The sequence below is a fragment of the Salvelinus alpinus genome, chromosome 5 (assembly GCF_045679555.1).
Source record: "Salvelinus alpinus chromosome 5, SLU_Salpinus.1, whole genome shotgun sequence".
Lineage (NCBI taxonomy): Eukaryota > Metazoa > Chordata > Actinopteri > Salmoniformes > Salmonidae > Salvelinus > Salvelinus alpinus.
Genome location: NC_092090.1, coordinates 70,254,516 through 70,270,661, shown reverse-complemented (window position 1 = coordinate 70,270,661; position 16,146 = coordinate 70,254,516). Strand labels below are relative to the sequence as shown.

At 42.2% G+C, this 16,146-nt stretch overlaps 1 protein-coding gene across 5 annotated transcripts in view; it reads left to right on the top strand.

Annotated features, from left to right (window-relative positions):
- The window catches only part of LOC139576649 (phosphatidylinositol 4-phosphate 5-kinase type-1 beta-like), a 94,195-nt gene that overhangs the window by 34,761 nt on the left and 43,288 nt on the right, over window positions 1–16,146 (top strand). For 3 of the 5 annotated variants that reach the window (XM_071402957.1, XM_071402959.1, XM_071402955.1), the window contains 3 exons: window positions 5,688–5,784; window positions 6,589–6,657; window positions 7,914–8,044. In XM_071402957.1, coding sequence (XP_071259058.1) covers window positions 6,589–6,657; window positions 7,914–8,044 — 200 coding nt within the window. In that variant the 5' untranslated portion in view covers window positions 5,688–5,784. Of the gene's footprint in view, window positions 1–5,687; window positions 5,820–6,088; window positions 6,100–6,588; window positions 6,658–7,913; window positions 8,045–16,146 lie in introns of those variants that run through there. The other 2 variants (XM_071402958.1, XM_071402960.1) reach the window with 2 other exon arrangements.

Here is a 16,146-nt window from a genome sequence, read left to right as displayed (position 1 = left end):
GAGCACATCAGTGAGAGCAGCTCAGCTTTCAGATTTAATCCCAGTGGATGACGTGTGAGTGGATCTCTCTGCTTCCTTCTGTCAGTATTAATAGTATTAGTTTCTGTGTTAGGAGGGCCAGGTATCACAGTAACATGGGATTATGTTGGGATTATTATTATCACCAATATTCTTTCCTGTCTCACAGTAAACCCCTAGGGATGTGTGTGCGTGAGAACAGAGGGATATAGTGGAGGAGAGAAAGGGAATAGAGTGAAGCTGATGGGGGAAAATGAACTCCTGGAGCACAGCCACACCTCACTGTATCAAACTTCCAGTGCGTGCGACCTGGCGGCCATAACCAAACATATCTCCGTCAGTTCAGCGTGCCACTGTGTGTGAAGCTATACAGTTGTGTAAAGCTTGCCAAGAAAAGGTTTTGCCGAAATGTCCTCACGATTTCTGCAGACAAATGTGTGCGCACTTACATTTGAGTATTGTCCCATGTATCTGAGGTGTGAAGTGTTGTGTATGAAATGGAGTTTGAGTCGGAGTGAAAGGGTGCCTTATTACAGAGGATCTACCCTGCTGTACAGACTGAGTGCTTCAGTCTCATCCCACACCACTACTCACAGAGCAGAACCTATTTAGATCTCATTGATGATTGTAGCTAGTCTCCTAAACTGTGCTTTATTGGCTCCCTCTCCCTGCCTTTTATCTCTTCTCTTTTTTATCTATCCGTCTCTCACGAAACGTGCGCGTACACGTACACACACACACATTACGCAGCAGTGCTGTTCCATTTGATTCTGATTGATTGTTGTGGGTCCTTGTAAACAAGGGAGTCTTTACAGTAAAGTACTGAGCCTGTACTTCATTATTGATCCAGCTCCTTTTACCCATTTGATTCTAATCCAAACCACAGCAGTCCATCCTCCCAAGCAGAAAAATAAATATTTAAATATACTGAAATCATACTTGAATATATATATATGTATATATATATATGTATATATATATAATATACTGTAAGTACTGTATGTCCTTAATTTTAAATATCCTAAGGTATATTTATTATCTAATTTGGAACCATTTTAAATACATTTAATGCATTTTAATGTAAACTTTATTTGTGTTTTATTAACATTTAAGTTTATTAAATACATTTCAAATGATCTAAATTGGGACACTTTTTGGGACATAAGATATGCTAGAAAAGTACATCTCGTATTTGAAGTATACAGTATAATATGAATTAGTATTTTATTTAAGTATACTTTAGTATACTTGTAAAATATCAAAATAAAATAAAAGTTCTCTGCTTGGGCTATTCCACCTGCTACGTTATCTACTGTAGCTCAGGAATAGTGTCAGTGCCTCGCCTCAGGAAGTACACATTTATTTTGTCCACAGCATTTCCCCCAACATTATGGCAACGTTCTTACCAAGTTCCTATAACCACATCGCAGTGTCCTTGAGAGAGAAAGATTGTTCTTTTAGCTCGCTGCTCTGAGATCAAACATCACACAATTTACATCAAATCAGAGCCATGTACTCAATATCTGGCTGTGCGTTAATGGTGTTAGTGGGTTTCAACAGCTGCTGTAGCACCAGACGATGAGATGGAAGTGGGCCATCCATCCACATTTCTTTGTTTAGCTGGGAACAACAGCTCTGCAGCTGTGGGCCTCTCGTGGATTGTTTTGGAAAAGGTCTGATGGAGGGAGCGCTGGCTGGGCACGCCACGGGTCAGATAGCCTCAGAGAGAGAGAGGGGGAGGGCGGGATTGAGGGAGAGAAGGGGGGGATGGGGGAATAGAGGGTGTGATCTAGGGATAGGGGGATAGAGATAGAGAGAAAGGGAGGGATAGTGAGAGAGAGATTGGGGGTGGTAGAGAGAGTGGGAGTCAGGGAGAGTAGGAGTGAGGCACCAGCACAGCAGTGCCAACAGTCCAGGTCCCCTACACAATGACACACGAAGCCAGACTGACTGACCGACTGGCTAATTAACATTCCTCCTGTTCAACATACAGACAGACAGACCCAGCACCAGAAAACATTTAGTTGTTGTTATAATTATTACAAAGGTGTAGGGTGCCCCGAAGGGACTCTTCTTATCAACCTTATGCAAGAATTTCCTCTGTGTTGTCTTAGGAATTCAGTCTTCTCTGTGTTGACCTCTCCAACCCCCACTGTCTCACCTCTGACAAGCAGAGGTTACATCCTGGAAGTCTGACATCTGATTGGAGGTTAACTTTACAGTAATACTATTGGTGAACAACTCAGCTTTTGAATCAAAACAACTCAGATGCTTATAAAAAGGGTCTTTAGATGAATTGTTCTTCCTTATTTGTTCCTCTCTATTTCTCCCCCTCTCCCATGCTCCACGGGCCAGGTCACAAGCCATGGTTTCATTGTCTCTCTTTCTCTCTCCCTCTCTGATCATGCTTAGAATAATGCCTTGTACTGCTTGTTAATGCTTTGTAACTTAAGCTTTATGCCTTGTATAATGTTATCGTTCATTTGACAAAGTAATTAAGTACACTTGCATTTAGAATTCCTTCTCAGACGTTTCTTCATTACCTATGACTGTAACTCAACCATAGTCTCTTGCATATTACTAATTATTTTTATGAAGTCAGATAAACATTTTAATAGGCTAATTGGTCAGTCTTATTACGAGTCGCGTGTGTATGTATAAAATAGGTTACTGTATAGACACATATCAAATATTACTGCCCACTTCAGGGTTCCACAGTATTTGTGTTCTCTTGACGAGCATCCTGGTGAATTGTAGCCTGGCTGACGCGACCCACATGACTACACAGCGAGAGCCAGATTAGGTGAAATGACCTTGAGGCTGTGAATTGTGCTCTTTATATACATGTTATGCAATAGCATGACCTCCATGATATATTCATGATAATTGCATTCCCAATTTGCATTTGAATAAACATGTTATGACTCAGTGTTGCCCATGAAGGCCAACAGCCAATGTTCGCACGCACGCACGCACGCACACTTACACAGAGAACACACACATACAGATAGTCTCTCCTGAGGCCAATGTTTATATATACACACACACACACACATACAGACAGTCTCTCCTAACCTGCCCTACAGCACAGACATCAGCTCCAAGTCAAATAGTATTTACTCTGTGTGTTGCTAGCAACGGCAGAGCTGGTGCACAGATAAGGCTTCAGTTTGAGGATAAAGACAGTGTCTGTCTGCTACATACTCCTCTTAATGTCAGCCTGCTTTGTGTTTTGTTTGGGTACAGACACACAGAATAACATTTTCAATTAATAATAAAACTTGAATCGACAATCCTCCAAAAGGACGATTTCACGCCAGCCGGAGCTGACAATATTTTTGGTATCTCAGATTGTTCTGGAAATTCTCACATAGAAACTTCATTGGGAGGAAGGATGTTTGACATGCTTTTTACATTTGTATCACAAACCATTTTTGAGAATCATAATGAAAGTGGCAATTTCAGGCCCTTTTTAGACCTGTACATGCCTCCTGTAAGACCCTATGATCTGTGAACACGACATGACACCTTGGTGTTGTTATACTCATTATAATGGGCTCTAACATATGGAGTATGTCTAGATTCTGAAAGACACATTTTCACAGTAATTTATTCAACAATAAAACTATTAATATGAATATCTCAACTACTGTTTTTGATTTAGCTTATTTTTATTGTCTGGAACCATATAATCTTCAAACTCATCACTTTTCCAGAGTGGGCTCTCTGGTACTTTTAATGATATGACCCATTTTATTCATAGAAATTAACATTATAGGTCATTAAATCTCCACCCGGCACAGTCAGAAGAGGCCTGGCTACCCTCAGAGCCTGGTTCCTCTCTAGGTTTCTGCCTTTCCAGGGAGTTTTTCCTAGCCACTGTGTGTCTGCATTGCTTGCTGTTTAGGGTTTTAGGTTGGGTTTCTGTATAGCACTTTGTGACATCGGCTGATGTAAAAAGGGCTTTATGAATACATTTGATTGATTAACCAATCACAGCCCTCCTTTAGGATTGCACATTCCAATTACCATTCAATGTGTTGATGGTGCTCATAAAACGTATCCTACCTTCAGAATTAGCAGGGAGCCCAGTCTGGGAATGTGATATACTTGTAGAGTATATTGTTCCAAACAATACGTCTTAAAGTGAACACAATCAAAAAGGGTCGTTTTGAGATATTAATATGAATATTTTTAATATTGAATAAATTCATGTTATAAATCAGCAAAAAAAACGTCATTCTGCTACCAATCTTAGCATCTACACTGTTCTTCAAGTAGATGTGTTTTTGTAAGATGCTCAGTGAAAATTGTTAAAAGTAGTCCTTGTGAAGAGAGTTGTATGGTTTGTTTTACTTTGCAATCATTCGTTTTTGTTTGGTATACATTTTAAAGTGAAAAATCTGAGTCTCAGCATTTCTCTGTTACTGTGGAATTGCCCTGTCTTGAGACTGATAGACTTCCTGACATGATATCTACTTGGGAGGGAGAAAGACCAGCTGTATGCGACAGGTGACATCATAGTTGTACATTTGACATTTTGGTTCCTCGCTCGTGTGTAGACGCACAAGAACAACACACACACAGAGGATGCTAATTGGATGAAGGCTCACCAAATTGAGTCCTGATTGGACACATGTCTGATGAAGTAAGATATGTTTGGACACAGAGCTAATAAGGAGGAGTGCTTATAGGTTGCAGGGGGACACACAGGCAAAGCTTATGTAAGTAATAATGGCGGCTGCGCTCTGAGTAGCAGGTACATTGATATGCTGGAGGTGAGGCCACTGCAGGTTTAGCTAGAGGTTAACAGACAGAAATAGACACAGAAAGAAAACACTGAAATATATATCCAATATCTCGCTGTGTAAATGTCCCCACCATCTTTCTCTCTCGCTCTCTCTCGCTCTCTCGCTCTCTCTTTATTTAACAACTGCACTTAGACTCATTTCACACTCACAGGCATTCTAGTTAGACACACACACACAAGCTGATGGTGTGGCTGAATGGTGAATAGCTTGGTTGTGTGTGTGTGAGAGCCTTGGCTGAGGCTCCATTAGTCCTCATACAGTAGTACACTCTGAGGGTCTGCAGTCTCTCTGCTTGACGTGGAGTCATTTATCCAGCGCAGTTACTGCAGCACGCATGGCTGCTCACACACCCATCTACCTCCCCTCTTTCCCCCCCCCCCCCCCCCCACAGCAGAGCTCCTCACAGGGAGTTTTTGTATGGCTGTATGTGGAGGGTGAATTTTGGAGTGACTGACAGCAGGAACACCATTGCAAACTCACTAATGAATGCACAAAAATACCCAATTGTCTTACCTTCTCAGAGAATAGATCATTTGCTGCGGGATGGTTAATCACTTCGGGTTTTGAAATGGATGAAATTGCCTTTGATAACTGTCGGAAATTAACAAGAAATATGAAATTAATATTTTGAGGGGCCACCCGCTAAAATTGCTCCAATAATGAAAACACTTTAACTGGGAAATTCCAGCAAATACGCTAATGAAAAAATATTTGCCTGCAGACATTTTTCCAAGTTTCTATTCTGACATCAAAGAGGTACGGCCTAACATTGAAGCAGAGGGCATTCTCCTACTGTTCATTCACTCTGTCATCATATCATGTAATGGAGTCTTTTCTCTGTGTCCTCTTCTCTTCCAGAGGCTGCCTGGAGATTGAAACCTCCCCATGACTGCCTGATGACCAAGAGATGTGGTCGTGATCTCTGTTCCACTGGCAGAGCTTTTCACTAAGCGAGGTGACTGATTACACCTTCACTTTTCACTAAGCAAGGTGACTGATTACACCTTCACTTTTCACTAAGCGAGGTGACTGATTACACCTTCACTTTTCACTAAGCGAGGTGACTGATTACACCTTCACTTTTCACTAAGCGAGGTGACTGATTACACCTTCACTTTTCACTAAGCGAGGTGACTGATTACACCTTCACTTTTCACTAAGCGAGGTGACTGGTTACACCTTCACTTTTTACTAAGCGAGGTGACTGGTTACACCTTCACTTTTCACTAAGCGAGGTGACTGGTTACACCTTCACTTTTCACTAAGCGAGGTGACTGGTTACACCTTCACTTTTCACTTAGCAGGGTATGCTCATTATACCTGCTTCACGCGGACACTCCTGTCTACAGGGTCTTATTGATAAGCATCACTGCCAGGTACTGTAGATATACTGTGTTAGTTTACATCGTCACATTAAGACCTATAGTCTAGCGTATGTAGACAATGTGGGTGTGTATCTGTGTCAGATGATGCAGTGAAAAATGCGTAGCTCACCAATCTGCACAGGTCTATTAGTCAAACTCAAACTGTAGGCCTATGTGGTTGTGTACTCTAGCCCGAGAAAGACGGTAGTGGAAAAACCTCCCTCTTTGTGAGCTTTGTGATGACATTATGAAATAACCCAAATTGAATCTAGTCAGTCAATGTGAATTGACTTTATTCCTGTACCACTGGCCTAAAGTAGCACCTGAAGAAACTTTGTTTGTTTCTGAACTTTGACCAGTGAGTTCCTTATTCTTCTGCTCTGTCCTCTCGTCAGATGTCAACGACCACAGAAAATGGAGTGGGAGGGTCTCGAAACACGAGCGGAGAGAAAACATACAAGAAGGTAAAGTTTCATCCCTCCATATACTGCTCTCTCTGGCTGGACTCTACTGGCCTTTTATGACAACCATGAAGGGAGGTTTCTCAGTGCTTGTTGAAGTGAATGACCATTTATCACTACGAAGCTTGTTGATGTGACCCAAGAAGCCTTTTAAAGTGACCCTTTGTCATATGAGCTCCTATCAATGCCCTGTTTCTACACAGTTAGTACATGATGGGAAGCTATCCTCACAGTCCATTCTCTGCTTTACTACATTTTCATTCGGATTAGACGTCACCGGTGGTGATGGGATTTTTGTGCCACACACAATATAACAGGGCCTAATGCAGTTGATTTGAAACATCTAGGTAATGAATTTGACATTTTCAGAACTATTGAAGCCATCGAAGACGGTGTCATAGGCATCAGCTGGCTTTCAATTTCATGACGTTAACGTGCTTGTTTCAGACAATCGGACATTGTTTTCTGACTGCACTGTATGTTCCTGAACGTGCATCTTCCACTGACCTTTACAAGACATTTTACACTGACCTTTACAAGACATCTTACACTGACCTTTACAAGACATCTTACACTGACCTTTACAAGACATCTTACACTGACCTTTACAATACATTTTACACTGACCTTTACAAGACATTTTACACTGACCTTTACAAGACATCTTACACTGACCTTTACAAGACATCTTACACTGACCTTTACAAGACATCTTACACTGACCTTTACAAGACATCTTACACTGACCTTTACAAGACATCTTACACTGACCTTTACAAGACATCTTACACTGACCTTTACAAGACATCTTACACTGACCTTTACAAGACATCTTACACTGACCTTTACAAGACATCTTACACTGACCTTTACAAGACATCTTACACTGACCTTTACAAGACATCTTACACTGACCTTTACAAGACATCTTACACTGACCTTTACAAGACATGCCTCTCTTCTGGGAATTTGCTACCTTGCTCTTTGGAGTTTACGCCTAGGTCACCTACCTTTTTTAAAAAAGGTATCTGTGACCACAGATGCATATCTGTATTCCCAGTCATGTGAAATCCATTGATTAGGGCCTAATAAATTGATTTCAATTCACTGATTTCCTAATATGAACTGTAACTCAGTACAATTCTTGAAATTGTTGCATGTTGTTTTATATTTTTGTTTGAAGGAGTTGTTGCTTGATTGAGTTGTTGATTCGTTAATGTATGTGTTGATTGGTGTGTTTGGTTGTCCCTGACCCTCAGACCACATCGTCAGCCCTGAAGGGGGCCATCCAGTTGGGCATCGGCTACACAGTGGGCAACCTGACCTCCAAACCTGACAGAGATGTTCTCATGCAGGACTTCTATGTGGTGGAGAGCGTCTTCCTGCCAAGGTGAGGAGCAGGGACATTACTGATGATTATACTGATGCCATAGTATATAAACTCAGCAAAAAAAGAAACGTGCTCTCACTGTCAATTGCGTTTATTTTCAGCAAACTTAACATGCGGAAATATTTGTATGAACATAACAAGATTCAACAACTGAGACATAAACTGAACAAGTTCCACAGACATGTGACTAACAGAAATTGAATAATGGGTACCTGAACAAAGGGGGGCTCAAAATGAAAAGTAACAGTCAGTATCTGGTCTGGCCACCAGCTGCATTAAGTACTGCAGTGCATCTCCTCCTCATTGACTGCACCAGACTTGCCAGTTCTTGCTGTGAGATGTTACCCCACTATTCCACCAAGGCACCTGCATGTTCCCGGACATTTCTGGGGGGAATGGCCCTAGCCCTCACCCTTCGATCCAACAGGTCCCAGACGTGCTCAATGGGATTGAGATCCGGGCTCTTCGCTGGCCATGGCAGAACACTGCCATTCCTGTCTTGCAGGAAATCACGCACAGAACGAGCAGTATGGCTGGTGGCATTGTCATGCTGGAGTGTCATGTCAGGATGAGCCTGCAGGAAGGGTACCACATGAGGGAGGAGGATGTCTTCCCTGTAATGCACAGCGTTGAGATTGCCTGCAATGACAACAAGCTCAGTCTGATGATGCTGTGACACACCGCCCCAGACCATGACGGACCCTCCACCTCCAAATCGATCCCGCTCCAGAGTACAGGCCTCGGTGTAACGCTCATTCCTTTGACGATAAACGCGAATCCAACCATCACGCCTGGTAAGACAACCACGACTCGTCAGTGAAGAGCTCTTTTTGCCAGTCCTGTCTGGTCCAGCGACAGTGGTGTTGCCAGTGATGTCTGGTGAGGACCTGCCTTACAACAGGCCTACAAGTCCTCAGTCCAGCCTCTCTCAGCATATTGCGGACAGTCTGAGCACTGATGGAGGGATTGTGCGTTCCTGGTGTAACTCGGGCAGTTGTTGTTGCCATCCTGTACCTGTCCCGCAGGTGTGATGTTCGGATGTACCGATCCTGTGCAGGTGTTGTTACACGTGGTCTGCCACTGCGAGGACGATCAGCTGTCCGTCCTGGTTCCCTGTAGCGCTGTCTTAGGCATCTCACAGTACGGACATTGCAATTTATTGCCCTGACCACATCTGCAGTCCTCATGCGTCCTTGCAGCCTGCCTAAGGCACGTTCACGCAGATGAGCAGGGACCCTGGGCATCTTTCTTTTGTTGTTTTTCAGAGTCAGTAGAAAGGCCTCTTTAGTGTCCTAAAGTTTCATAACTGTGACCTTAATTGCCTACCGTCTGTAAGCTGTTAGTGTCTTAACGACCGATCCACAGGTGCATGTTCGTTAATTGTTTATGGTTCATTGAACAAGCATGAGAAACACTGTTTAAACCGTTTACAATGAAAATCTGTGAAGTTATTTGGATTTTTACAAATTATCTTTGAAAGACAGGGTCCTCAAAAGGGACATTTCTTTTTTTGCTGAGTTTAGTACAGTATAAAATATTATACAACGGGTAGGTCTAATCCTGAATGCTGATTGGTTAAAACTGCATTCCAGCGAGTGTCTATTCAACAAGTTACCACCGGCTAAATCTAAGACGTTAAAATGCCTATTTACTCTGTTGCATCTGACTGCGCAATCCACGGTTTCATCAGCACAGCCAGGCAATTTATGAACTTGATCTCCACTATAAAAAGCATCTGGATATTGTCTCACATTTCTTTCAGACTAACATTTAGTTTTCAACAGTAGAGATTTGTATAAACCTTGCTGTCTCTCTGACATTTGCAACATTGTTTCAATATTCATATTCGATCTCCAGCTGTCGCATAGTAATGAACGTGTTGGGATGAGACGGGCAGCTTTTCTCAGCCAATCATGAATCAGCATCATTTTTATGGATAAATACAGTCGTAGCCAAAAGTTGAGAATGACACAAATATTAATTTTCACAAAGTCTACTGCCTCAGTTTGTATGATGGAAATGTGCATATATTCTGGAGTATATGCGTGATCAGATGAATTGAAATTAATTGCAAAGTCCCTCTTTGCCATGCAAATTAACTGAATCCCCCAAAAACATTTCCACTGCATTTCAGCCCTGCCACAAAAGGACCAGCTGACATTGTCAGTGATTCTCTCGTTAACACAGGTGTGAGTGTTGACGAGGACAAGCCTGGAGATCACTCTGTCATGCTGATTGAGTTCGAATAACAGACTGGAAGCTTCAAAAGGAGGGTGGTGCTTGGAATCATTGATCTTCCTCTGTCAATCATGGTTACCTGCAAGGAAACACGTGCCGTCATCATTGCTTTGCACAAAAAGGGCTTCACAGGCAAGGATATTGCTGCCAGTAAGATTGCACCTAAATCAACCATTTATTGGATCATCAAGAACTTCAAGGAGAGCGGTTCAATTGTTGTGAAGAAGGCTTCAGGGCGCCCAAGAAAGTCCAGCAAGCGCCAGGACCGTCTCCTAAAGTTGATTCAGCTGCGGGATCGGGGCACCACCAGTACAGAGCTTGCTCAGGAATGGCAGCAGGCAGGTGTGAGTGCATCTGCACGCACAGTGAGGTGAAGACTTTTGGAGGATGGCCCGGTGTCAAGAAGGGCAGCAAAGAAGCCACTTCTCTCCAGGAAAAACATCAGGAACAGACTGATATTCTGCAAAAGGTACAGGGATTGGGCTGCTGAGGACTGGGGTAAAGTCATTTTCTCGGATGAATCCCCTTTCCGATTGTTTGGGGCATCCAGAAATAAGCTTGTCCGGAGAGGACGAGGTGAGCGCTACCATCAGTCCTGTGTCATGCCAACAGTAAAGCATCCTGAGACCATTCATGTATGGGGTTGCTTCTCAGCCAAGGGAGTGGGCTCACTCACAATTTTGCCTAAGAAAACAGCCATGAATAAAGAATGGTACCAACACATCCTCCAAGAGCAACTTCTCCCAACCATCCAGGAACAGTTTGGTGATGAACAATGCATTTTCCAGCTTGATGGAGCACCTTGCTGTAAGGCAAAAGTGATAACTAACAAAACATCGATATTTTGGGTCCAGACCTTAATCCCATTGACAACTTGTGGTCAATCCTCAAGAGGCGGGTGGACAAACAAAACCCCACACATTCTGACAAACTCCAAGCATTGATTATGCAAGAATAGGCTGCCATCAGTCAGGGTGTGGCCCAGAAGTTAATTGGCAGCATGCCAAGGCGGATTGCAGAGGTCTTGAAAAAGAAGGGTGAACACCGCAAATATTGACTCTAAGCAATCAACTTCATGTAATTGTCAATAAAAGCCGTTGACACATGAAATGCTTGTAATTATACTTCAGTATTCCATAGTAACATGTGACAAAAATATCTAAAGACACTGAAGCAGCAAACTTTGTGAAAATGAATATTTGTGTCATTCTCAAAACTTTTGGCCACGACTGTACAAATAAATATGAATAGAAAACCGCTAAAATTAAACGAAGTGCAGCTTAGAAAAGCCATGCTCGAACATGAAACACAAACATTAAATTACATATGTAAACGTATGTCTATGTTATGACTATGAATGAACATTTACACATTAAATTACTTTACGTCAGGGCCTCCCGGGTGGCGCAGTGGTGTAAGGTACTGCATCGCCACCAGAGATTCTGGGTTCGTGCCCAGGCTCTGCCGCGACCGGGAGACTCATGCGGCGAAGCACAATTGGCCCAGCGTCGTCCAGGGTTAGGGAGGGTTTGGCCGGCAGGGATATCCTTGTCTCATCGCGCACTAGCGACTCCTGTGGCGGGCCGGGCGCAGTGCACGCTGACCAGGTCGCTAGGTGTTTCCTCCGACACATTGGTGCGGCTGGCTTCCGGGTTTGATGTGCGTTGTATCAAGAAGCAGTGTGGCTTGGTTGGGTTGTGTTTCGGAGGACGCATGGCTCTCAACCTTCGCCTCTCCCGAGTCCGTACGGGAGTTGCAATGATGAGACAAGACAGTAACTACTACTAATTGGATACCACGAAATTGGGGAGAAAAAGGGGTAAAATAACTTTACGTCTCCCTTTACTCGGTTACAGATCTTTTTTACACTTACATATATATATTTAAAAAATAATAATAATCTCCCCAATTTCGTGATTTATGATCTTGTCTCATCGCTGCAACTCCCCTACAGGCTCAGGAGAGGTGAAGGTTGAGTAGTCATACGTCCTCCGGAACATAACCAGCCAAGCCATGCTTCTTAACACCTGCCTGCTTAATCCGGAAACCAGCTGCACCAATGTAACTAGTTTCAGGAAACTAGGCGTATGTCGCGCGTCACTACTTCACAAGAAAGCCATTTCAACATAAAATGTATTTTTTTAATCAAAATGCTTTTTTTGGGGCAGAAATGCCATTTGGAACATTCTGAACTTTCATGTGCCCTATAACAAACTGGTATGCCATCTGTAAATACAAATAAAATTGCTAAATTACGAGCCTAGTTGGTTTAGCCACAGAAAAAGCCAGCAACCTTCCCGCTAGCCATGATTGGCTGAGATAATGAGTGGGCTGGACATGCCGAGAGATTAGTTCGTATTGGTCTGCTATGTAGCACGCTTCTGTCTATTTGAGCTGGTCAGTATGTGTAGGTAATCCTGACTAACGCAGCTTTAAAAAATATATATTGCATAGTAGAATTGCATAAGTGTTGCTCTCCACTTTCTGGAGGACCGAGTTTTGAAATCTTGGCGCTGTCCTCAGATAATCGCATGTTATGCTTTTGCCGTAAAGCCTTTTTGAAATCTGACAAAGTGGCTGGATTAACAAGAAGTTAAGCTTTTAAATGATGTAGGACACTTGTATTTTCATGAATGTTTAATATTACGATTTTGAATTTGGCGCGCTCCGATTTCACCGGATGTTGTCGAATTTGATCCTGGTAACGGGATTTCCGTACTAAGAGGTTTTAACAAAAGACTCCACTATGCAAGTATCCATTTCAATAGAATGTTCATGATGTCACTGCGAGCTGTTGAGACGTAGCTGGTAAATTCGCTCTGGCTATCTACTCCGATTTCAGAGCACTCTCGTCTGAGTGTGCCAGAGCTTAGAATAACTGACCAATTTACCAATATGGCCGGTGTTAGTAGAAGTTTGCAAAAAAAGCGTAATTAAATTGCTGCCAGCAGCACAGTTACAGTCACCAATGCTCTGGATAACATAAAAACAGCCTAACCAGCTCTGCTCGGGCTTGTAAAGTGGTCAGTGAGCTGTTCTCTCATTTGTGTCTGGAAGTAGTTAGCAATCTAGCCAACGTTAGCCAGTTAGCTTGGGTGCTTGACTGCTGCTGTTAGGACAGAACACTCAGATCAACCCTTAAAGAGATGGGTGGGGCTAAAGGTTAAGAGGCGGTGAACGATGCTGAATGGGTGTAGACACAGAGGAGCTCTCCAGTACATGTACCAAAATATTCAAAGGCCATTTTCTCAAAAGTGATGTTACAAGTTATCAACTTTCAAAGCAGAATTCATTTCCCATTGTTCCTCAACTGTAGTGTATGATATACCATTTTCTAGCTCTGAGTCTCTACTTTTATCTAATGTAAAAAAAAAACAAATTTCAAATTTTGTTTCATAAGATCGAGCCGGTCGGTCACCAATGTGTCGGAGGAAACACTGTTCAACTGACGACCGAAGTCAGCCTGCAGGTGCCCAGCTCGCCACAAGGAGTCGCTAGAGTGCGATGAGCCAAGTAAAGCCCCCCCGGGCCAAACCCTCCCCTAACCCGGACGATGCTGGGCAAATTGTGCACCACCCTATGGGACTCCCGGTCACAGCCGGTTGTGACACAGCCTGGGATCGAACCCCAGGCTGTAGTGACGCCGCAACACTACGATGCAGTGCCTTAGACCTCTGTGCCACTCGGGAAGCACATACAAACTTTTTTAAATTATGTGGCATCTGTAAAGGACATGAACCGAACGTAGCTAGTCGAAGTTAGCTAGTCAATCAAGCCGAGACATTAGAGTTGCTTTGCAGCTTCTGGTTTCATTTCCAAAATAAAAGTCTAGAGCTTGTTTTAGAACTGCATTCCATAACAACGTTACATCAGTAGATGGTGTAGTATAGGCTTGGGTCTTCAGCAAATGACTTGTGTTTGAATAATAAAGACACAGAATGTCTAGAATAACTGCCTGAGCTGCAAAACAGAAAGTAAATAGGATTTAGGATAGGCCTATTCCGCTATCTAAGTATGCCATGGTGTTGTTATTTATTGGCCTTATAATTGCATAATTTATTTTTATGGCTGCATAGTGCTACTGTGGTGATCATGTAACCTAATGAATCACACTTTTTCCAGGTTTTGGGAGCATGGACTTTTGACTATTGTATTAGTGAATTTCACTCTGAATGTAGGCTTGTTCTAGCTATTTGCGTTGCACAACCCCATCACGCAGAGGCTATATTCATATCAATAAATGAGATCAAACTAAATATTGATTAAGTCTTGGCTATAATCTGTCCTGAGCGAAATAGCCATTGGGTCCCAAATGGTCTGGACTTTTCCCTATCAGCCACTGCACATGCTTCTTCAACAATTGTGTTTAAAATGTATTTTGAGACTGTATTTAGAGGCATGTGAGCTCGGGTCTTTTTTTAAGGGAAGCCCTATAATAAAAAGTTATAAAACACAAATAGAGTTCTACGATTATTACGCAAAGCACCAGTACCCAAAATTATAGCCTGAATTGCATAAGTTGAATGCCTATTTGTTTTTATTTGGATAGGCCTAAATTAAACATTTAAATTATTAAAGTGATTGGCTAAAGAACTTGTGAGAATTTAGATCATTTTGAATACACACATGGATATCAATAAACTAATGGATAAGACTTCTATTCCCTTTTGATTTAGTTCCTATTGCAACTGAGACAAATGACTGAATGGCTGACAGACTGACTGGATGAATTACATGTTCAAATATGTTGGAATGACGAGTTGCACGCATCATGCATGCTGTGCACTTTATTTGGCTAGTAGTCAAATAGGCCTACATTAGGGTATAATGACTCTATGGCTGCATTCCTCCAGAAAAGCACCCCTCAGCCTCAGAAGATGCCCTTCTGAAGACGCATGGTGCTGCATGGCGATCTCAAGCTCTTCAACTGGGCAGCAGTGTCGCGATGGAGGGAATAGCCTATACGGAGGCTACCTAAGACCACTGCAACAGAGTTATTGTAAAGTGTGAGAATAAGCCTATGCCAGATTTAGCTTACGTTTAACCTCTCCCTTGTTCATTTCAAAGTCCATATGTTCATGAGATTCCTGGTAAATACTACTGGTCATGTTTCATTATTCCTGGTAGATACTACTGGTTATGATTTATTATTCCTGGTAGATGCTACTGGTTATGTTTCATTATTCCTGGTAAATACTACTGGTCATGTTTCATTATTCCTGGTAGATACTACTGGTCATGTTTCATTATTCCTGGTAAATACTACTGGTCATGTTTCATTATTCCTGGTAGATACTACTGGTCATGTTTCATTATTCCTGGTAAATACTACTGGTCATGTTTCATTATTCCTGGTAGACGCTACTGGTTATGTTTCATTATTCCTGGTAGATGCTACTGGTTATGTTTCATTATTCCTGGTAGATACTACTGGTTATGTTTCATTATTCCTGGTAAATACTACTGGTCATGTTTCATTATTCCTGGTAGATACTACTGGTCATGTTTCATTATTCCTGGTAAATACTACTGGTCATGTTTCATTATTCCTGGTAGATACTACTGGTCATGTTTCATTATTCCTGGTAAATACTACTGGTCATGTTTCATTATTCCTGGTAAATACTACTGGTCATGTTTCATTATTCCTGGTAGACACTACTGGTTATGTTTCATTATTCCTGGTAGATACTACTGGTTATGTTTCATTATTCCTGGTAGATACTACTGGTTATGATTCATTATTCCTGGTAGATACTACTGGTTATGTTTCATTATTCCTGGTAGATACTACTGGTTATGATTCATTATTCCTGGTAGATACTACTGGTTATGTTTCATTATTCCTGGTAGATACTACTGGT